General features: G+C 46.0%; 2 protein-coding genes across 2 annotated transcripts; one reads left to right on the top strand and one right to left on the bottom strand.

The window, feature by feature from the left end:
* Window positions 1–586: 586 nt before the first annotated feature.
* Window positions 587–9,981, bottom strand: LOC115534856 (dihydrolipoyllysine-residue succinyltransferase component of 2-oxoglutarate dehydrogenase complex, mitochondrial-like; the record flags this gene model as incomplete). The annotated part of the gene is given in 16 exon segments (XM_030346136.1): window positions 587–1,763; window positions 2,856–3,023; window positions 3,299–3,382; window positions 3,511–3,584; window positions 4,077–4,207; window positions 4,952–5,049; window positions 5,532–5,611; window positions 6,027–6,065; window positions 6,068–6,157; window positions 6,972–7,086; window positions 7,184–7,239; window positions 7,554–7,628; window positions 7,740–7,802; window positions 8,274–8,319; window positions 8,782–8,818; window positions 9,914–9,981. Coding segments are annotated over 16 exon segments (1,359 nt in total), but the record flags the coding sequence as incomplete, so codon positions are not given.
* An 895-nt stretch (window positions 9,982–10,876) lies between these two features.
* LOC115534169 (prospero homeobox protein 2-like) lies at window positions 10,877–16,718 on the top strand. Its single transcript, XM_030344915.1, has 4 exons — window positions 10,877–12,326; window positions 12,598–12,699; window positions 13,227–13,421; window positions 16,323–16,718. Exons 1-4 carry the CDS (start codon window positions 10,878–10,880, stop codon window positions 16,488–16,490), a joined length of 1,914 nt encoding a protein of 637 aa, XP_030200775.1. The 5' UTR covers window position 10,877; the 3' UTR covers window positions 16,491–16,718.
* The last annotated feature ends 366 nt before the right edge of the window (window positions 16,719–17,084 follow it).

The raw sequence follows: 17,084 nt of genomic DNA, 5'->3' as shown, positions 1-17,084 counted from the left end.
AGACATTTGTGTAGGGTGCTGGCAGAGAAACAAAGACTTACATTGCGGGGGGGACCATTGTTGGCTCGCGATTATTAAAGTAAACAGAAACATTGGGGCGGCAGCTGCAGCCACTCCAGTCCAGTGTGCCTGGAGGGGCCAGAGGAAGGGCTAAGCAACCCTCAAGACTCCCGTCAGCAACCATCACCTCATTGTCAGTGCTTCGAGAGCCCCGGAGCAAGGCTCGAATCATGGGCTTTGAAGATCAATCTTTGGCACGGGTTTCAACCACGAGTGCCGTCGTGAGGGCGATACGGGAAAGATCTTGGCACACGATAAAATGTTCCCGGTGAATATTAACCAGAGAATTTTCGCTGGTTTTGATCTTGGTGCGTTCAATGTTTATTGGGGTTGGGTGTTTTTCCGTGCTTTTTAAAAGAGGGGTGTGATGCGCGTAATAGATGCTGTGTTGGGTTGGATCAATGTACCCCAGCGAACAGGCGATACATGCACATGCGGATAGGGTGTACAGGTGTCATGCGTGATTCGCCTCAGGACAGCGTTTCAGACAGGCTCCCCGGGAAAAAAAGGAAAACTCTTCACATCAGTGTTTTTACGTAAACCGTAGGGATGTTTAATGTGGTTTAAAATGGGGCTTTTTTTTAAATAGACACAAGCAATTGAGTTCGCAGAGAACAAGGAAGCCCTGATTCCCAGGCATTGAGAGTGAACAACAAAAACACGTTGAGAAATTGTGCGTCTTTGAATCGATCTTGAAACACAAAACACAGCTCATGGTAAAGACTGCACTCTGTGGTCGCTGGACACTGCAGGTTCTCTGCTGATGAATCGGAGGTCTTTCTACCGTTTGCTTGTACTCTTTCGATCTTGGACATCTCATTTAACTTGGTTTGTCGCCAAACAAAAACAGAACGCTAAATACTGATAACTATAATCCATTTAAAAGCGGTCTCTCTAAAGCTAGTATGGGTCTGTAATAACTGGGATGTGCGTTGCCAGGTTCTAAAGAAAAGGTATGGAGTCTAAGGGCCACCAACGATGTTGTCCTTATTTCCCCAATGAGCTGCTCCGACAAAAACTGAAGAGGTGGCCACAACGCGAACGTACACAGACCCATGGAGACAAGCAAACCATGGCTGTAACAACACTTCCTCCTCATCATACAGAGGAAGAACATCCAGGTAAAGACCTGAGCGGAACGGTCGGCCATTACATAAAAAGTGTGCGTAGTATTTAACGTCGATATAATGTGCGTTATAAGTGAGCACCGGCAGCAAAATAACAACTATTTATATATATCACCATCTTTAAGAAAACTAGTATGACTCCTATAATGTATAAACAGAAGTTTACAAATCGTTCAGAGGAGGGCCCCTCTAAGCAGAACGATGCGTCGGTTTTGGCAGCGTCTTCCATCTCTTCCACGATCAACCTCGTCAACGTGGACTGTGCGTACGGAAATGTCGGCCTTCGGAGATGTGCGATTTCTTTGGAGGGTCGATGTTCATATCGGGCGAGTGAGTATTGAAAGAGAGAGTGGTGAGAGAGAGAGCCCTGCAGAGAGAGAGAGAGAGAGAGAGAGAGAGAGAGAGAGAGAGCCCTGCAGAGTGGCTTGAGGGAGAGAGAGATCACATGTCCAGCAGAACGACTCTCGGGTCCTCCACCACGGCCTTGATCTTGCGCAGGAAGGTGACGGCCTCACGCCCGTCCACCAGCCGGTGGTCGTAGGTCAGCGCCACGTACATCATGGGGCGGATCTCAACCTGCGACCCCAAACACAGCGTCTGGTTAACCGGGTGACGTGGCATCGATGGATCACTTGTGTTTACACTGTATTTCTGAGATGGAATTTGTAGAACAGGTTGAGCGCCAATCGCAGAAAATGTTCAACTTTTAAAGGGGCCTCTGTTTTACCACCAGGTGTATCCAGCGTACAACTAGGTGGACATGCCCACTCGTGATGTCACTAAAGGCAGAGCGATAGGCCGATTCTGTAACGGCCTTTAATGGCTAATGGCGCTCACACCTGGTGGTAGAATAGGGGCCCCTTAATGCTACTTGAATCAGCTGGGATCCAGCTACAGGTATACCAAATTAACCAGATACTTTATAAGAGATTATAGAAAAGACTTGCACTTTGATAGACTCCCTCGACCAAAGAAAACAAGCATTGTGCTTTCCCTTTCAAGAGAAATTAATAAATAGTTTGTTCAGCTTTATTTGTAGCATAGCCAACACCGCACACTCTAGAGACAATGGAGCATTAAAAACAACAGCTGAGATGAACTTTTTAAAGCAATAATACAGCTACCCTAACCCCTAGACCAGAGGCACCTTAACCCCTAGACCAGAGGCACCCTAACCCCTAGACCAGAGGTACCCTAACCCCTAGATCAGAGGCACCCTAACCCCTAGAACAGAGGCACCCTAACCCCTAGACCAGAGGTACCCTAACCCCTAGACCAGAGGCACCCTAACCCCTAGACCAGAGGTACCCTAACCCCTAGACCAGAGGTACCCTAACCCCTAGACCAGAGGTACCCTAACCCCTAGACCAGAGGTACCCTAACCCCTAGACCAGAGGTACCCTAACCCTAGACCAGAGGTACCCTAACCCCTAGACCAGAGGCACCCTAACCCCTAGACCAGAGGTACCCTAACCCCTAGACCAGAGGTACCCTAACCCCTAGACCAGAGGCACCCTAACCCCTAGACCAGAGGCACCCTAACCCCTAGACCAGAGGCACCCTAACCCCTAGACCAGAGGCACCCTAACCCCTAGACCAGAGGTACCCTAACCCCTAGACCAGAGGTACCCTAACCCCTAGACCAGATCCACGTGGCCGCGGACTTGCCTTTCCGTTGATGGCGACGGGCCGCTGGAAGATGCCGTGCATGCCCAGGATGGCCGACTGCGGGGGGTTGATGATGGGCGTCCCGAACATGGAGCCGAACACGCCCCCGTTGCTGATGGTGAAGGTGCCCCCGTCCATGTCCTCCACGGCCAGCTGGTTACTGCGCGCCTGGGGGGGGGGGGGGGGAAAGAATTTTAATCAACATATATATGAAGATTTAAAAAGAGAGGCTTTGTTTAAGCTTTTTTATGTGGTTTGAGGGGACTATGAATTAACTGACGATTCATTTTATTATTTATACACAAAAAGCCATGCAAGTGGTCAGAGGCGAGCCAATTGTAGCACTGCACTGCACACAATCAACATCATTTTTGAAACAAGTATGATTTCAGTAAAAAAGTGTAATAACATGTCAAATATGAAAATATTTTGTGTGTTTTCACCTTTTCTCCCAGGGCATTAATGGTTTTCTCGATGTCAGCAAAGTTCATGGTCTCCACGTTGCGGATCACTGGCACCACGAGTCCCTGGACAGAGCGAGGGAACCATGAGAGCTTCTCGCACAAAACACTGACACGTTCTGCACTCATGGAAACACAGTACCAGGTGCATTAGAGGGGGTGAGATCTGTAGACCACCCAGAGGGGGGTCTTACCTTGGGCGTGGACACAGCTACGCTGATGTCTACGTAGTCCCTGTAAACGATCTCCTTGGTGGCTTCGTCGATGACTGGGGAGGGGGCAGGAGAAGACATCAGAGACGGTTAAAGAGCGAGAGGGCAGTAGAGACGATTAGGGGAACTGGGATACGTTAGGAATCGTTCCAGGAGAGGGGGATCCGAAGGGGAACAGATTGAAGTCATAACTTTTTGTTGCTCTGAAGGTGTTTAACGTGCGTTCAAACCAAAAGCAAACCTAGTATCCTACACACATTTCTCAATGATACAGCATCAGGCGAAAGTCGTGCCCAAGTTTAAATATTTAAACTTCAACCAACACATGTATGAGTTTGCCCGAGTAGAATTCTCGTGAAATGCTTTGTTAGCGCCACGCTGTTTGAGCCATTGGAAATGTTTTCAACTATTCACGTCTTTGCAATTACTTTGTACGTATTGCCGCCACACCAATAATTATTTGCTTAGTCTCCTGCTAATGAGCCGGTTGAGAGGCCCGTTTTGGGACACAGTTGAAGAGGCTCTGCGCAGGGCCGTCTCAGACTCACCTGCGTTGACGGAGGGCTGGTCAGCCAGAGCGTAGGCCGAGGCCTTGACGAAGGCGGACATGAAGCCCAGCTTGATGTTGTGCTTCTTCAGGAAGGCGTCCTTGTGGAACGCCCGCATCTCCGTGATGTTGCTGAGCGCCGCCGAACAGAGGGTAGTATCGGTTAGCTCGTTGTTAGCATGAGCAGCCCATGTCGTTCCGATTGGAAAATCTTCAGGAATCTTTCGACTTTGAAGTCCCATCTCAAAACACATCTTTTTAAACTTCCTTACTCCGTCAAATTGTTGTCACACACTTCATCCCGTTAATGTAACATTTGTCTTGTTTTTATTATTGTTGTTCTTTCTAACTTTATAAATGTTATAGAATTATTATTATTTTAAAATGCCTGGTTTGTGTGACGGTTACACATAATTGGTTACACAAGGTTAAAAAACGTTTATGTTCACCTTTGCTTTCTAGTAAACTATAATGGATTCTGAAGTTTTGCATTCTTTGAAATCTAGTTTTATTTTACTGTATTGTCGGATTTATTGTGTATTTTTTTTCTGTGAACCCCATTGAGTCTGCCTTTTGTATGAAATTTTCTATATAATAAAAGTTGACTTGACTTGACGCCACACTGCAGTTATTGTTTGGAAAACAAAGACATAAGCAAAGAAAAATACATAATATAGAAATATGAAATACATATACGACTATACCCACGATACAGAGGTAGAAATGTAAATGCATAAACCGTTGGAGACAGTTGAGGTCCTAGAACAATATCCTAGGCCTTCCCGGGGACGCAAAATTAATTTCAGTGCCCTACTGACAAATAAAGTAGTACGCCCAACACATTAAAGTGTCTAGAGTCCCGGCCTAGGGGCCCACCTCATGTCCACCTCGTTGAAGGTGGTCAGCATGGCGCATGTGTTCTGGGCCTCCTTCAGCCTCTGGGCGATCCTCAGCCTCATTCGGTTCATCTTCACCTGGGGACAGATGAAGACAGAGGAGGGACCTTAGGGGACGGTTACACCTCAGCGGAACCCTCAACAGCAGTGTGGAGACCCCCGGAGAATAGATGCTGCTTTGTTCCTCCCCCCATGGGGGGACCTCAGGCTGTCTCCCGCACAAAGTACAGGACAGTAGTAGAAATAAAAGAACAAAATATGAAAGGGGTGATACTATGCCACCGGGTGTGAGTGTGATTAGCCATTACAAGCCATTTAAAAATCGGCCTTTTCCTTTGTTGTCAAGCGGCTTCTAATACCACCTGGTGGATTGATATCACCCCTTTAAAACAAGATTAAAAAAATAACAGAAACACAAACACAGGAAAACATTTAAATGAACACAATAGGAGTAGTAGCAATGTGAGTGACAACGAAAGGACACGTGAGAGGCCAATGAGGAGGTAGGCATCCCGTGGTGGACCCTCCCCCTAGTAGTGATGACAGGTCCCCTGGTTTACCCTGCTCTCCGTCCTGGACCCTGGCGCTGGGATGTCTGCCTGGGCAGCGGCTGCAGCAGCTGATGGCTTAACGGCTGAGACTGCAACCGGAAGATTGGAAAAAGAAAAGAAAAGATCCTTCTGAATGAGACGTCTGGTTGGTCTACCGCCCGCAGCATTCCCTAAAGCCTCTTCCTAACAGACAATCTTCTGTCTGTTCAGTCGGGGTGTATCAGATCCAATACCCGTGAATCCTTTCACATAAACGTGTTCCTAGCGTTCCTCTGAATCCTCACATACGTTTACACCCTAAATGAACAGACGGGTTTATACGACAATCACTCCAGAACACACATCATACTTATCTCTCCAGAACCCATCATGCATCTCTCTAGAACAAGTTTCATTCCTCTCTCTCTCTAGAGCACATAGCCTACTCCTCTCTCTTCGTGTCCATCCGGTCACGATCCCCCCCCCCCCCCCCCAGACGGTATGACACCAAGCGAAGGCACTCACCGGGTGTGGCTCGGACGGGCGTAGTTGGCACTGGGGGGACGGGGGCATGGCGGTGGGGGTGGGGGCTGCAGGTGGTGGTGGTGGTGGTGCAGCCTGCTCCACTGCTGCTGCAGGGGCTGCTTTGGCTGCTCACCTGGGGAAAACACCAAGGGTGGGGGAGGTGAGGGACACGTTGTTATTGACACGCTGAGACGTGAGCAGACGAGAAGCCCGACTTTAAAACTGTGGAAGAGAGAAAGGATTTAAAGGATGTCTCCTACATCTGACCTAGGGCTGGGCGATTTTTTTTAGGTTTAAACGATTCATTTGCATTTTTACTTTGCTACGGTTTGTGAAATGGCTGAACCGAAATATTGTGTTTTTATTTTTGTTTTATTTTTTTTCTCGAAAACAGGTTTGGGGGATGACATTTGAACGTCATTACACGAAATTTCGCGGGGTTGGTCAGTCTTGCGTGCTGAACATAGTGACGAAATTTGACGTGAAAGCCTTCCGTGGTTTTCGAGGAAATCGCTGTGTTTCAATCGTCCCATGTTTCAATCGACCCGGAGATCCCCTACCATAAAAATGTCCACGAACACAGATGAAGAACTCATTCATAAAAAGGGTGCTACTTCAGTTGTATGGAAGTGGTTCGGGTACAAGCAGTCAGACATAGAACAAACTGTTTCGTGTAAGGTTTGTAGAAAGTCGATGGCATTTACAAGTTTTTCAGGGATGGCCTACAAGATCTTTTTTTTCCAGTTTGATATAAAAAAATCTTTGCACAATAATGACAGCCAAGTGGTGCTGATTTTATTTTTTATCCTCGAACAACTGATTGGTTCACATAGGCCTAGATTACTTGGTAATCCCATTTATTTTTATTGGGTTAATAAAGGGTTAGGGTTAGGGTTAGGGTTGAAGGGGGAGTAAGGGGCAGCAGGGAGGTGTACGAAGGGGGCTCACCTGCTCCCTTGCGGATTTTGAAGAGAGCCATCCCCCCCTCTACCCGCCCTCCATCCTCCACCAGCAGCTCCTCCAGAACTCCAGCAGCAGGGGAGGGGACCGGCACCGAGGTCTGGGGGAGACAACAACAACAACGACAACAATTGGAGGACTAGCGCTCTATGGAAGTTTCTTTAATTCGATTAAATGAAAGTTAGGGTGAGTGATACCTTGTCAGTCTCGATTTCACACACCACCTCATCCTCAGCTACAGTGTCGCCGACGGCTGAAAGAAACAGTTCATGTGTGTGTATAATAATAAAAACAAATCAAATAATTTTTATCCATTCATTTGCATTATTGACCAAGTAGTTAACTTAAGGTATAGGAGCAGCTGTTAGCAGCCCTAGTTGACTTCCAGTATATATGGGGAACAATATTTAGCTACAATGTTGACCAGCAGATATTTGGCGCATGTTCGCTAAATTGTGCAGAAGCTAAACTGTGTGAAATGCTGGGAAGGCCTCTTCAACACACTGCAGACACATGCTGAATTGTGCGGAAGAAATGTGTTGGTGTTCAGTTATGAATGTACCAAACCTTTCTCCCACCTGACGTCCCCTTCTGTGACAGATTCAGCGAAGGCAGGGGTCTTCACGGTGAGAAGCTCATCCCCTGAAAGAAATAAAACAACAACATCATGTAGTAGAGTGGTAAAATATAGAGCAGAACAGAACGATCTTGTATGGATGAAACAGGAAGCGATGGGTTGAGGGTCGGGCTCACTGTGATTGGCTGACGTCTGGAAGTATCTTGTGTGGAAGGACACCGGCTGACGAAGACGGACATCTGTAACGTGAACAAAGTAAACGCACATGAAATACACAATGAAAAGACACAACATAAGGTTGATAACTACGATAACATAAGCCAGCCAAACGCACATGAACTACACAATCACAGACACAACATAAGATATCCAAGGTTTAATATCTTGTGTTGTGTCTATGTGATTGTATAGTGGTTCATGTGCGTTTTGGCTTGCTTGTGTTATAAATGATCTACTAAAACATAAAGAAAGCCAAAAACTCATGAACTACACAATCACAAAGACACAACATAAGATAAACCCGTACTCTCCTAAACAGGGCAACCCCACAAGGCTGAATACGTCAACCTACGTCTCTTGCTTTAATTACCATGACGTACGATAACAACCTGTGCGCTTTGCATAACTGGTCTGAGATCATGCCCAGTCTGTCAAGCATGCGGGCGGACAATGCACCCAGCGCCGTGTTTTGAATGCATGAGAGCACTTACGAGGACGGGGTATTCCTGTAAACCCTCCGACTGCAGACAGAGAGGCCTTGAGGAGTGAAGAAGAAGACATGAGACGGAGAACAACGGACAGAAACACACAAGCACATGCAACAACGATGAAAGAAAACAAGTCGTCATTAGCTCGGCCGATAACCTGAGAGGACGGGAGCGAGGGTCGTTGAGAGGGCCGTGACACACACAAGAACAAACACACACAAGAACACACACGCCAAGAACACACTCACACACACCCAATAACCCCCCCCCCACACACACACACACACACACACACACACACACACACGCACGCACGCACACAAACACACCGGGGCCCGGAGGCACCTTGGTGGCTGCTTGGCGGCCATTTTCCCTTCTTCATGACCCGTGTAAGGGCTTTGGGTTTTTGGAGGGAGAACAAAAGGAGACGTCTTGGATGGTAAATTACTCCCATTGGAGGAGGCTCAGCGCTAACTGAAGTCCCTCAAGAGCACTTTGAAAGGCCACTCACCGGATGAACTCTGTCGGACCAGAACGTTGTTATTGCCCTGGGAAAGAAAGTAGAAAACGTACTCCATTATTTATTTCCAAAAAGGTGCTTATTTTTTAAATGGGGCCATTTCAAGCAATCTCAATGACCTAAGCAGTTCAAGGCCATTCATTTAAGCTTTGTGAATTAATCTGTTTTGGGGTGGATTTCTTTATGACAGACAAGTAGGCTGGATGGAAATAGAGCAGGAATGTTTGACCCATATCACTGCACTATATTTCCTTTTATATTATAATCATATCCATATACAGTACATTAAAATGTACATTATTTTTATAAATTAAAATAACCTATTTTCAAGTGGGCATTCAAACCATTGGGGAGTCTTTTCAATTCAATTAAAAAAGAGTTCAAATGATAAAAAATGTAGAGTAAAACTAACTATTTTGACAAAATATTGTTTTCCTATTGACAAAGGCACAGTGACTACAACCAGTTAATTGATGAAGGATAATTCTTTGTGGTGACCAACGAGTGCGTTTAAAGCAAACCAGTTAAACCAGTTAGATGAAAAACATTGCTGAAAAACACACACTAGATGCAAGGTTAATGTATTTATTCTGTACATATCGCAGTCATGCGCAGTGGGGGGCTTCGCGGTGACACTGACAGCTGGACTTGCGCCACAGCGCCGGACCATAGCTCTAAACACACACTTGACCTGGGCTATTTCTGGTTTGTCAGCTCAGCTTTCAGTGTAAAGGGCACTATACGGGGAAAGAATAACCTACACTATTACATAATACCACATTATAACGCGATTCAAGTGGGTCTTATCATGTGTCATTGATGACACACACACACCGCGCCTGGTTTGACCCGACCACACGCTTCCTGATGCTAGCGCTCGTTAGCAGGTAGCCGTTTGGAAAATAATGCCCCTTTTCAAAAGAATACGGCGTTTTGTAGCTGACCACGAGTCAAGCACGTTACAAGGTCTTCAAGATAAAACACCAGTTCTTCACATAGGTATCAGACTTCCCTTTGAGCCCGTCGGCCTTGCTTTAAATCAAGGAAAGTAGCCGCGGCTAACTTCACTAGAACCACACAGGTCACCAAGACAAGGGCGTTCACAGTGGTATGGGTGCCCTACCTGGCGGAGCAGCTGGCACACCGAGCGGCCGAGGGTCCGGGAAGCACACCGGGAACGGGATAACATGGTTATAGCAGCTCTGGTGTTAGTGTTTGAACAGCGACTGCACAGTCCCAAGTTTTCTGACACTACCCCAACCCTAGGGCAACCTACTGCAGAACCACAGATGTTCCGCACCGCTGCAGTCCTCCACCAGGGGGAGACATTTACCCCCGTGTGGTTTGGGCGGGCTACCGAATGAGTAATGTCATCCTGTAAATTGGAATATAAAGTGCACAATGACATAAAATATTGTCTGGGTATCAAGTGTATCAGTAAATATTCCACGTTACGAATTTAATTCACATTATTCATTTACTTTAAAAGTGGAGGCTGTGTTAAAAATGGATGTATCCAGGATAGGCGATCAGATGTGACCACGCCCCCTGTGTTACGCTACACGTCATTATTAGAAATGCTCACCACATCCTCTCTCCTCCGGCCGATAATTCACATCGAGAGGAGACCGCTCCGAGAATGCAACAGGTAGGTCATTACTTTTAGGCAGGTAAAATGTTCGTAAAATTCGTTGATTTACAATTAATCTTTATGGCGGGATGGGTGGGCTTATTGGAAACTAAAGTAGTCTTGTGGAAATGTAAAACAAGATATACCAAATTAATCTTTTGGAAGTTTTGGAAGGGGTATTTTCACAGAATAGAAAGTACTTAGTCTTAAAACATCTAGGATGAAATAATTTTTAATGATCATTATTTAACCCACAAGAATACAGGCAACTATATATACTTTTCTATATTTTATTGAATCCCATCTTATTTTTGATTTAACAGATTTTCATTGTAGCTCACTCAAAATGAAAACATATATTTTTAAAACTGATAACACTATTCTGTTTCTCCCATTTCACTCCTCTATTTACCAACTCAAACCAAACCAAACCAAACTGTTTCCTTTGACCAGGAAGATGTACGCCTCTAGTAACACGTTCCTCGACTGCCGAAGCCCGGAGCACGTCCAGGCTCTAAAGCACGACTCGTGCGCTCTGTGCACGATCACAGACGGCCTTGACATCGCCGATCTCCTGAACAACGACGACAAACTCACTAGCCCCCTGGGTTCTCCCTACACAATGGGCTCCAGCAGAGCGGAGCTGGACGGAGCCGACCCTGCCCCCCAGAACCGGGACCCCCTTCACCTGCTGTCCGCCCCCCCTCCCCTGCTGTCTCCCACGGCGACCCTGTGTGGCCCCAAAGACTGGCCCCTGAGGACCGCCCGCCATGCCAAGCGAGCCAGGGTGGAAAACATCATCAGAGACATGGCCGGGTCTTCCTTCTCTCCCTTTCTGGAGCCAGACACAGACGGGGCCCCTGAGGACGGGCAGGGGGACAAGGGGCCCCGGGAGTGGCCCCCAGACGGCGTCCAGGCACAGAGAGCTGGCCGAAGCAGCGTTGTAGGGTGTTGGAGCTCTGAGGACCCGGCGATAAAGAACCAACTCCAGAACATGAAGTGCCAACCGCTTCTGAAGTTCAGGAGATCAGGTGGGTTACCCCCGGAGGACTGGGAACGGGACTCTGACCAGCCGAAGGAGGAGACCCCGTTAGAGGAGACCCACAGCTTCGGTAGTGACTCACCAAGCAAAGACCCCTACGACATCTTCACCGACCCACACTGCGGGGACGGTTTTGACGTCCCTTTGAACAGAAAAGCGTGCGGGAGGAAAAAGGTTCGGGTTCAAACCGCGAGCAGCTCGCCAGGGACGCCGGACACGGCGAACGCGCTGATGGCCGACATCCTAAAGTACGAGCTGTCGCGCGCCGTGAGCATGAGCGTCGACTCCATCTTCAAGATCATGCCTCGCCTGGAGCCCCACCCTCCTGCCGCTGCCCCTGCCGTCGTCGTCATGGAGAGGAGCGCGGTGACCGGCCTTCCTCACGAGTCCCCCCTTAGCCGTCCCCGTCAGGGCACGCCACCCGGGACGTCCCTGTACGGCGAGACGGTCTGCGGTTCGACGCTCCCCGAGGTTCAGACCGAAGCCCTCTCTCTGGTCGTGCAAAGGGCACCACGGCTCAGACCCTACGCCATATGCAGACCCCCCCACCAGCACCACGGTGAACAGGAGTTCCCCTCCAGCCATCGTTCTGAACCCCAGGGCTCAGAAGGCAACAAGGGCGGGGCCGCGGATCCAGTCAGGCGAGACAAGAACCTCTGCGAAGGACTGAAGCAGGAGGTGCTGGCGACGGGCGGCGCCCCGGGGAGCAAAGTGAGGTGCAAGGTCAACTCTCGCTCCGTCAGAGGGGCCCGGCACTTTGCGTTGGACCCCGGGTTCCTGGGGGACCTGTGCGTCCCCATGGACGTTCAGACCAGGGCAGACGGGCCCCAGAGCATGCTGATGAGCACCCTGTTCTCCCTGAATGTATCCTTTCAGTCGCTGCCTCACCCGAACGGGTTCAAGACCTGATCGAGAATCAACGGGGCGGCTTAACTTATTGATTGTGAAAGATATGTTTTATGAATGTCTGACATTTCTTAGATAAATACACTGATGTCGTTTTCGAGAGGATAAATTGCTGTATTTTTTTTGGCATTGCTGTTGTGTGACAGCTAGGGAGGTGTTTGGAAATATTGGAGCTTTGGTACACTAGTTTGACTCTTCTCTGGCGAGCGTGGTTCCTTAACGCTGTCAGGACGGTCTGACCACCAGCCACCTGAAGAAGGCCAAACTCATGTTCTTCTACACTCGCTACCCCAACTCCCTGGTGCTCAAGACCTTCTTCCACGACGTGCAGGTGAGCCGTGATGTTGAACCACCGGTGTAGTCACATGATGAAGTCTTCACTCCAGTCCAAAAGGGGACGTTAACTTTTATTAAGTTAAAGATTTTGCCTGCGGTCTTGTCAAAAGCTCATGACTGAATGTTTTCCACAATATTACATAGATTTAGTATGTAGTAAGTATGTTTGATATACTTTTTCATTATAGGTCTGATGCAAAAAAAGGTTTTCTTCAGGAGGCAATAAAATATTGCTAAATACAATATAGTAGCAATGAACCATTGATAAAGTTGTGCACGAAAGACAGCAGATTTATCCAAAACATACTTTATTAGCATTCACAATCAAAACAAAGTCGATAATCACTGAACAATACGATAAATATATAAAATATTATAAACAATAATTAGATCTGGTTGTGGTGCAGACAATACACATTTTACAGTTTCTCTTATTATATAATCTCTCTTACCCATAACCTGACCCACTCACCTTACCCATTGTGTGTGGCTGACTCAAACTCTCTCTCTTGGTCGGTCCAGTTCACCCGCTGCATCACCTCCCAGCTCATCAAGTGGTTCAGCAACTTCCGGGAGTTCTACTACATCCAGATGGAGAAGCAGGCGCGGCAGGCCGTGGCCGAGGGAGTGGCCCACACCGGGGCTCTGACTGTGGGCAGAGAATCAGAGTTGTTCAGGACCCTCAACATGCACTACAACAAGGCCAGTGATTTCCAGGTGAGACACAGTGCTAGAGACGGTGTGTGTGTGTGTGTGACTAAAATCACAATGGTGTGTCGCAATATCATAACCATAGGTGAATTATGAGACAATGTGTCACTTTTGTGTATCTTATAAGGTCCTTTTCCCTAGCCCTATACACCCTTATACACGAGGCAAGTCATTTGTAAACAAGAGTTTTGTTATTTCGTCCAAGTGAATCCGCGTGTAGCATGGTTATGATCAATTGGTTGTATTTGATTGTAGCACTGTTTAGAAAGGTGAGGTCCCGGAGGAAAGATGGCTTTTTGTGAACACACTTGTTACACAGAAAATAGGAGATATGAACAAGTATTTAGTCTCAGTGGAGAAAAAAAACTTTTTTTTCTATGTAATTGTGTCATTTTTAGGCTGTTTTGTACATGTTAGTTTGTGTACAGTGTATTCATTTGTTAATGCCGAGTCTTACTATAATGACCTGACCCACTCACCTTACCTGGTCTAATTTTTAACAAAATTTAGTTCATATTAAAAACACAGAATTGGTTATAGCCTACAGGTTGATTTGATTTAAAGACCAGCGACAGCCCTGCTGTGAGTGTACCCTCATCTCTGTTGAACTGTTCTGAATGGATCCATAGCAGAGCTGGGCTCGCTTGGGATGAACAAACAAGGTTATCAGCCTCTAAATCAACAAGCCCATAATAAATATGAACTGAAATAGCTAATGAGTTTTTAAAGAGGATTGGTTATCATTGTCATTTTTCTACACAAGACTCCCTTAAAATGCTTATTTTTTTTACTGCACTGACGGAAGAATGTTCCTGAAATGTTATTTACTCCCCAGGGAGCTTAATTCCCTGCCTAGAAGGCGGATAAACCCAACCCTGTTAGTCATCCCAGTGCTACCTCAGCTGATCTCTCCCTCCGTGGATGATTGTCCCTGCTCTTTATACGTGGGGAAGGTGGTAGGGGGGGGCTGAGCCTGCATAAATCCTCCTGAGATACACTCCTGAACATTGTGTTGTTTATGTGCTTCTAGCTTTCTATTTTGCATAGATCAATGCCACAGTAGTTTCTATAAGCTTTGTTTTTGTATAGTCTCTAAATCCCAATAACGTTCACATCATGGTCGACGCATCGATCCGTTCTTTGTGCAATGGACTCATTTCTGGGATCAACGGTATTTCAGTAAACCCTTAAAAGAAAAGAGTTGTCTTTTAACAGATAATATTAGTTGAACCATATGTATTTTTCTTTGTTGTTGCTAATTATGAAGGACATTGCAGACAGGCCAACCAAGATGATCCATAGAATAAACAGTTTTATACTTTATTTCATTCAAGCTCTTATACGTGTGATGAATAGTGTATGATCTTAAATTCACGGCTGGATTAGTAACATTTTGTTTCAATGGGTTCCTGAGAAACCTACAAAAACCACCCAGTCGACAGCACTCTCACAATGAGGGACATGTTCATGAATTATGCAAAATGCTTCCAATTGAATGCATCCTTTATGTAGACACACACGATGACAGGGAGAATATTCAAAGAGATGCCAGTTCCCCAATGGACATGTAGGGGACATTACATTTGCCAGCCTGAGAAAGCCCAAAATGTCAGTCTGTTTTGTATTGAACTGCTTCCGTCGCTCTGAGATGTATTCACAGAACCCGGGTATTTAGGGCTCTTAGTCAGATTGTATACACAATGGCGTTTTTCTTTTCTTGGTCATGGTCTACCAAAGTGTTCAAATCTGTACTCCTTACGCAGAGGGCAGCAAAGTCCCCACACACAAACAGACTATAACATTGCATTTGATTTAACTAATTGTCAGAAATAATTTAAATGTGACCTGTTGACCTTTGGGTTTGGCCGGGCTTGTAGGAGGAGCCTTCACTTGCAGTCATCACTTGCTTTCCTTACAGAAAACTACAGTAAAATACTGCACGACATTACATGGCAATGTCTTTGAGTAGGGTGATTAGAGCCATGATAATCAGGCCATCAAGTAGCCCCGCTGGTGCATAATAGAATAAAGTCGAAGCTCTAATGTAGTTTGACAGGGAATGGATTGGACAAGATTGGACATTAGTACCAGAGCCGATGGTTCTCTTTGTTAGTGTTGCACAAGCTCTGTAGAGTTGACTACATGTAGTTTAACACTGGATTAAATTATTTGGATTAAATTAGATTCCGTTGCCTCATCCTCCTGAGAGGAAATTCATAGCCACTCGTGTACGTACATAGGACATAGGACGTTAATTACAATACAAGCTATCAACAGCAGCACATTAACACACCAGCCAATGAGAGAGAGGTGTGTGTACGTGCATGTGTGTCACAAGCGTTATGTTGCACAGGTAAGTCAATGATAAATGACAGGTCTGGGATGGGGAGACCAATGATTTTGGAGACGGCGTGCATACATTTTATTTCTAGTGGTGAAATTTATGCGCGGTTATTAATAAAAATAGATGGCAGTATGGTCTTTCCATCGAGTTTCCGCCCAGTCTATTAAGCTACAGCTGTGTCGCAAGTAATTTTCTTACTGTTCAGCTTTAGCTACCTGTCCATTTACACCAGAGCACCCTGCTCAGATTAGATTTCAACATTAAAATTAAACAATACATGGAAGAATGTGTGGATCCCATTGGGAATCAAACAATCTGATGAACCAACAATACGCCACAAGTTTAAACAATAGGGATCTGAAAGAAAAAACGGTTAAGCTCTTCATTATCATTGTCCTCCAACTTACCGGGATGGATACAGGCCTAAGATGGATACTACAATACACATCCAAAACACACACACACACACACACACACACACAAACTCTTTAAGAAGGGAAGTCACTCATTCACGGGTGCATGAAGTCATATAATCTGTGTTCATTCCATGTTTCTGTGAACAGGTCCCCGAGAGATTTCTTGAGGTGGCGGAGATGACGCTGAGAGAGTTCTACGTGGCCGTTTCCCTGGGGAAGGACTGCGATCCCTCGTGGAAGAAGCCTATCTACAAGGTCATCTGTAAACTGGACAGCAATGTACCCGAAGAGTTCAAAGCTCACTACCCTGACTAACAACCAGTACATCACAAGCCATGCTCTTCATCTGTGGCCCAAGACTGTTTGTTGAGTCTGTTGAACTCATGGGCTCTTGTGTTTTTCTCTTTCATGAGCACTAAACATGACTCTTTCAGATAACACGTGATTAGACTTTACATTGCTCTGTAGTGTGTAGGCAATCAGATTTAACCATGATAATGGACAAACTATACAGGATTTACTTTATCTATATTATCCAAATTAAAAAGCAATAACATTTGTTTCCTTATTGTGTTTCCAATTCTCAATACAAAAACAAAAGACAAGATGAAGAACACCTTTTCAGGGAGAAGACTGGTGTTCAGGTGATGCACAGAAGAGTCAAACGCCACAGAAGAGAGGAACGGTTTTAATATTCAGAGAATACAAGTTTTCGTTTACAGGACGCCAAAAACACGTTAAAACAATCATGTAACATTAACATTAACTTGACTTTAAAAAGTTGGAAAATTAGGTCCAAAATAATTCCTGGTTCTTATGATGAGTGCCTTATGAGACTACATTTCCTGTCTCTCACTAAGACATTGAAACATAGTGTTTGTTTAACCATTACCATTGACATTTGGCACT

The sequence above is a fragment of the Gadus morhua genome, chromosome 21, assembly GCF_902167405.1.
Source record: "Gadus morhua chromosome 21, gadMor3.0, whole genome shotgun sequence".
Taxonomy (NCBI): Eukaryota; Metazoa; Chordata; class Actinopteri; order Gadiformes; family Gadidae; genus Gadus; species Gadus morhua.
Note: the sequence above shows the minus strand (reverse complement) of the source record. Positions and strands in the feature narration are given on the sequence as shown.

Bases quoted from the DNA above. Each gene is read 5' to 3' on its own strand.
- LOC115534169 (XM_030344915.1), top strand. From the start codon at position 10,878: ATGTACGCCTCTAGTAACACGTTCCTCGACTGCCGAAGCCCGGAGCAC. The intron at 12,700-13,226 runs GTGAGCCGTGAT...TGGTCGGTCCAG, and splicing joins CCTTCTTCCACGACGTGCAG to TTCACCCGCTGCATCACCTC. The intron at 13,422-16,322 runs GTGAGACACAGT...TTCTGTGAACAG, and splicing joins ACAAGGCCAGTGATTTCCAG to GTCCCCGAGAGATTTCTTGA.